Genomic DNA, 6,278 nt, shown 5'->3' with positions numbered 1-6,278 from the left:
TGGGGGGGGGAAGCGTAACTGCGAGTTAATCAATAGCGGATATTGACAGAGTCGTTGTGTCTTCGCTGGGGCCAGGGAGGTGTTTTGCTTGTTGATCTGTGATTATTTTTGGGGGTCCTTGATGTAGTTTGACCAGAGGCCAAAGGAAGAGCCCGTTCAGGCTCATCTACCCCCCTGGGAGCTGGGACAGTGCTCAAGGAGTGAGCCTGGGGTCCTCATACACATCAGAAAGGGGAGGCAGGGGCTTAGATTTGGTATCCATCCATCTTGGGGTGGGGGGGGAAGGGTTGGAGGCTCCTTGTAAAGCCTGCCAAGGTTTGTCTGGTCCATATCCCAACATGGGGTCTGGAGGGCTGTAGATGCCTTTAATCCAGAGGTGAGGGGCAATTGTCAGCCCCCTCCAAAGGAGGGATGTGCAGGAGGGGTGCGAACTTCTCCAGGGAGCCCCTCGAGCCACCATGGGGTTCGCGTTGTCATTGTCACCATCCCTCTTCCCTGCTGCTGGAACACAGACCTGATGCTGCCTGCGAGGTGGTGCTGGGGAGGCGGACAGGATCAGTCCCCACCAGACTCCCCCCCAGCCTGTGCCAGGGATGTTGCTCAGCTGTGGCCTTGGATCCTTGCTTGGACTTCTTGAGCTTGGAGAGGACTGGCAGGGTCTGGCACTGCTGGGTCTCTTGGGGGGTTGGTTTTTTTTGGGGGTCTTTCCCCAGCCCCTTTTACCTCTGCTTTCCCTAAGTGAACTATGTGTTCTCTTGTTTCCAGAAGGCAGGGAGTGTGTAAATTGTGGGGCTACCTCAACCCCTCTGTGGAGAAGAGACGGCACCGGGCACTATTTGTGTAACGCCTGCGGACTCTATCACAAAATGAACGGGCAGAACCGGCCCCTGATCAAACCCAAGAGAAGGCTGGTGAGTCTCCTTCTTTTTTATTACTTCTTTCTTTTCCTTCTTCTGCAACTTTTGCTTCTTGTCTGCAGCTCGGGATGGAGGGGGAAGCTCCGCCAGCTCTGAAATCTGGTCCCACTGCATCAGAGGGCTAGGAGGGGGGGATACTCGGAGAGATGCTCCCTGCTGCTGTGGGCCTCAGTTGTCTGGTCCTCTTGCAAACTGGAAAACAGGTTTAAAAAATCAAGATCCAGCACTTCTTGCAAACTGGAACTGAGCTTTCTCCCAGGTCGCATTAGGGCAGACGCCTCCACACAGCCCTTCTGAATGGCGACCCAAGGACGGTGGCTCTTTCCAGGGGCTGAGGGTGGAGTAATCATTTCCTAGTGACCAAACAGACTATCAGGAGAACAGGATTTCTCCTGGGCTCTCCACACTGCTGTCCTCCCCTTCCCAAGTGTGTCTCCATCCGGGTACCAGGAGCCACTGGGGCATCAGCTGGACCTTGGTCCTGCAAAGCACTTTGCTGATGGTCCTGGTCTCACTTGAACTTGGTGTGGTCTTTTGTAGCTGAGCCATGTGGGTCTCAAATTGTGTCATTCCCCTCTGAGTTGGTGTAAGTGAGGACACAAGGTAGGGCATGGCAAAACCCAGCGAGTGGGCAAAGCCGAGCGTGTGTCCAGGGCCACAGAAGTTGGAGGAAGACGAAATGCACAGGCAAATATTTGAAATAATGCTTGCAAGCCTTGCGACTGTACTATGTACAGGCAATACGTTACAACATCCCCAGTGATCTATTTACGAATTTCCCTGGAAGCCACAAAAAGGTCTGGAAGCTGTGGGCATGGCTAATAAATTCATTGAAGTATATTTGGCAAATAATCAGGCAAACCACAAGGGGAAAAAATATATCAAGCGGGGGAAAAAAATATGTTCGCTGCTTGGGAAGTTATTGAATGTTTTGAATCGAGGCACGTTTGGTTTTGTTAGGATTAAAGACATGGACGGGCTCCTGGGGGCTGCTCAAAATGCGAAGGAAAAGCAGATCTCGCCTCTCTGTGGAGTTTCCGAGCTGATGGATGGATCTGGCCGGTTGCATGAGGCTCGTGCCCGGCATGGTCGGATCCTGCAGGCAGGAGAGGGGTGGTTCATCAGCCCCGTGTTCCCTGTAAAGGTGCTCATGGCCTCAGTCCGGCAACTCTTAGGCATGGATTCAGCTTCCTCACCCACGAGATGCCTGAAAAAAATTAGACAGGCCTTATCCCCACAGGCGCCGGGAAGCATTTGCAGGATACGGCCCCAGGAGAGGTTACGCTGCGAGGGGCAGCGGCGTCGGCTCGCTCTGGCCGTGCGGGTTTTGGGGAGGATGCGGGTTTGCTCCTCTATCCCCAAACTTCCTGTGGGCGAAACCTCTCCGTGCCTTCCTATATGGGCTTTTCCCATATAGGAAAATGTTGGTCTCTCTCGTCTTTCATAGCCTTGTTAGAAAAAAGGAAAAGCTTTCTAGGGAGGGAAGTACAGGCTGGGATTTTAATTTTTTTGGGCAGCTGTCTTGTTCTCTTCTCCTCCTCGCCCTGGCCCTTCTGTCTTAAACACACCCCCTCGTTTTCCTTTTTATTTTTTTTTTTCTCGTTCTCTCTTTATGTGTAAAGTTAACTTCCTAGGAAAAAGCTGCCGGATATCTGAGCCCTGGAGATAACTCCTAAACAACAGCTCTGTTTCCCCAGCCCAAACACACAGGAGCTTGAGCGTATCCAAACAAGCGGAGGGGGAGGCAGAATAGGAAAGCGGCTTGAAAAGGGGGGGAGAGCTTTCAAAAAGTGTCTGATGGAACCACGAAAGAATGTCCCGAGTCACCCTCAGCCCGGCACATGTAAAATGAACTATATAAATAAATACATTGTAAAAGGTCATTCTTGGGGAAAAAAAAAAAAAAAGAGAAAGAAAGTAGAGGGACCTTGTCTTGCATAATCACTTCAATCTTTGTTAAAGAGATGCCTTAATCTTAGGCATTTTAGTTAAAGTTTAAGTTACAAAAAGTTCCTGTTCTTTGAATGCAGCCTTTGCTAAATGGGAACTTTTGATTTTCATATATATTTTTTTTTTCCATTACTACCTGGGGGAAAAAAAAAAGAGAAACATTTCTAATGCTGTTTGCATCTATTTTTATTTCCCTTGCGAACCTCCAAAAAAAATTCAGAAGGCACCAAAGCTGGGCCGGCGTTTGCATTTCGTGTGCCTAGATGCAGATGTGTGTGTGTCTGTGCCTTGACTTGATCTTTCCTGACTTGCGAAGGCGAGCGGGCTGGGGAAGGCGACGCGAGTATGGAGGCTCAGGGTGGGGATCCAGCGCGTGGTCCTCTCCCTCTGCCACAAGTTTCCTGCGTGACCTTGGGCTGGTTTTGTAGGCTCTGATCCCAGGAGCGCTGAAATTCATGAAAGGACTCTGATGGATTGGAGAGAGAAGGCAAATAAATCCTTAGATGCTGAGAACCCAGCCCAAGCCTTATTAAATTCAATGGGCGTCTTTGTAAGGGCTTTGTTTAGGGGAGATGGATGGAGACTTGCCAGCCGAGGGGGTTCGAACAGCTCTACTTTGGGGGGAAGGTGGAAGATCTGGAGGTGGTGGCAGGGGCATCAGGAACGGGCAGGTGGTATCATGTCACCGTTCTGCTTAAAAGGTCTACAGCTCTCTTGGTTTTGGAAGGATTACAGCGAATTTCTCAGAAGGCCCATGCACATGCAGTCTTATTTTAGGAAGCTGATGCTTGCAGCTTTGTGGGTACCCCATGTAAATCCAGACACTGAAAATGCCCCTTAATTACGCATCTTTATCAGTGCTTGGTTCCTCCTGCACTGTCCTCAATTTCACCTTCTCATCACTTGCAACGCTTCTGAAGTTGTGCCCTTGCTCACGTGCAACTGGGCCATGGGGTCTGGTCCTACAGATTATATGGGGCACCCCATGAGTCATCCCATTACTTACATGGCCGGGCTTGGGTCGGTGATTAGCGTCAATGGATGCCATTGCTGGGAGATTTTACAATAGCGTTATTATTCATTGTTTCCTGCCCGCTGCCGGTGTCTCCGGTATAAGTTGGTACAGCATAAAACGTACAGTCTGGGACCGAAAGAGCACAGAGTTTAAAATATTCAGCTAGCGATGCTGAATTTTTGTAAGAGAAATGTGGCAGATGGAAAAGGTTTTAGAGAAGACAGTGGATGTTGTGATTTATTCGTTTATTTAATGTCAGAGTTTGTTTGAAGGTAGCAAGGTGGTGACCAGGCGTGTCTTTTAAACGCACTTGCCCTAAGAGAAATTACGGTGAGCGCTGTGTAGAAACCCCAAATATCTTCAAAGGGGATGTTTCCCCTGTGTGGGCTGAGTCAAATATCACTGGTTTTTAGAAATTTCCTTAGGCTTGATTTTTGGGTCTGATAAAGGCAAAGCTGCCACCAAGATACTCACTCCAGCCTCTGAGCCACCCATGCCGGCTGATGGGAGCCAGGGGGACACAGACCTGCAGGCTCGTCCCCTGGGTCTCGGCGAGAGCCCGGCTCTGCAAGCTGTTGTGTCCGTGTTGCGTTTGAAACATGCGTATTAACCCACTGACTTTGATGGGAACCAAATTGGGGGCCGTGGCATGGTCCGGAGGAGGACAGGACCGAGGCGTGTGCGTCCACGTTGGTTCAAGGCTCTGCTGTTCGTGGTGGGATGCTTCAGCTTCTCCTGCCGGCACTAGGGTTTTTGTAACCAAAGACCCGTGTGCTGTTCCCAGCTCCTGCTTGTCATCAGCATGGAGAAGTCGGCCTCATCGGGCTGGAGGTCGGCTTGTTTCAGCGTGGTTTATGGTCAGGCAAAATGGAGTTGTCCGCACGGGGCAGCCGGTGAGAACCCCTTCCTGTCAGATCAGGCTCTCTGTGATGCTTCCTAGTGCTCATGGGCTTCGTATTATTTATTTTTTAGACAGTTCTTCTTGTCTAATTAAAAGAGAAAAAAAAATATCCCACTCTATCTAAAACAAAACGAACCTGTCCTCTCTCCACCTACGCCACATTCAATTATGATTAAAATTGCAACATGACCTAACAAGAGTTGGTATTAACGCTAGCGCTGTGCCAGTGTCCATGTTTGCATTTTGGGTTTGTTGTACGGTATCCAAAGATGTGGTTTTTGTTTTTGTTTTTTTTTTTTTCTTTTTTAAATGTTGGATGTGCTACAGTGTGCGGCTATGTGGGGTGAGGGGTAAATTTGAAACAGTAAGAGCACAAAAGAGAGCATTAAAGGCTCAGTTCTGCAAGGTGCCAAGCATTGCTATGATCTGGCAAATCGCTTAAGCACATGTTTTAACTTTAAGCACATGAGCAGTCCCATTGAAAGCAATGCATTGGGATGAAATCAGAGCTCTGGGGCTGTGTCATATTGATGAAGAAGAGATAGGACAGGGATCTAAAGTGTTTTTTGTTTTTTTTTTTTTAGGAGCTGTAGGCACTTGCACACACGCAAACATGCATACACATTCGCACAGACGTCTGCAAACTCCTTTTCCTCCTTCAGTGGCAGAAGGAAAATTTGTTTGCTGAAGTTACAGTTTTTAAATGATAAGCACGAATTCATGCATGTGAAAGAAGAGCGACTTTGCCAAATTTGACTTTGCTAAATCATTATCACAGCTAACAAAAAAGCTTCTGTATACACCTTGACATGTAGACTTTTTTTCTTGTTCCTCCCCCTTTACGAAATGGTAAATTCTTCTTTCAGGCTCATTACCAATCCTTAAATAAACATGAAAGTTTAGGCTGCGAAAGGGTGTAATTAAAAAGTTGGGATTCTCGCTCTTTGCCATGGTGTTATTTCCGATCTGGAGCCCGTATCCTTTGAAGCTGAGCTGAATTTACAGGACCGGGCTGTGCTTGCGGTCGGAGCCGGCGAGCAGCTGCCCACCAAGCCCAGCGCGGGTCTCACCCGGCGCTCGCTGGAGCCGGCCTGACTCATGCTGTTGACTCGGGCAATTGTTGGTTCAGGCCCTGACTGCAGAATTAGACCCCTGGGGGGTCTGAGAGAATTAAGATGGAAAGACATGTTGGCATTTAAATAATATTTTCCCCTCTGGAATGGGCTGTGCCAGTGCTGCTAATTTTGATGAGTTCTATCAGAGGTTTAGCACTCACTTTTAGGATGCCCTTTGGCACCTGATTCAGTTCATATATAATTTGGGATTAAAGTACCTAGGGGATTTTTTTCAGAATTATTATTTGTTCTCACAAGCCAGTTTCTGGACTCCTCTGCCGATGTGCGTCAGTCTTGCAGCGTTGATGTTTTTTTTCCTCAGAAATTTTGCTGATTGGGTGTTTTTTTTTTTTAATTTTATTGTTTTTTCTATTAACATG

The 6,278-nt window shown here is 48.3% G+C and overlaps 1 protein-coding gene across 1 annotated transcript in view; it reads left to right on the top strand.

Annotated features, from left to right (window-relative positions):
* Nucleotides 1-765: 765 nt before the first annotated feature.
* Nucleotides 766-6,278, top strand: part of LOC104164613 (GATA-binding factor 3) — a gene marked incomplete at its 5' end in the record, with an annotated part of 12,281 nt that continues 6,768 nt past the window's right edge. Inside the window, one exon of the mRNA XM_009703992.1 lies at nt 766-911. Coding sequence (XP_009702294.1) covers nt 766-911 — 146 coding nt within the window. The remainder of the gene's footprint in view (nt 912-6,278) is intronic.

This window comes from Cariama cristata, unplaced genomic scaffold, assembly GCF_000690535.1.
Source record: "Cariama cristata isolate BGI_N322 unplaced genomic scaffold, ASM69053v1 scaffold16937, whole genome shotgun sequence".
NCBI classification, from domain to species: domain Eukaryota; kingdom Metazoa; phylum Chordata; class Aves; order Cariamiformes; family Cariamidae; genus Cariama; species Cariama cristata.
The sequence above is the reverse complement of the archived record's forward strand: the minus strand, read 5'-3'. Positions and strand labels throughout refer to the sequence as shown.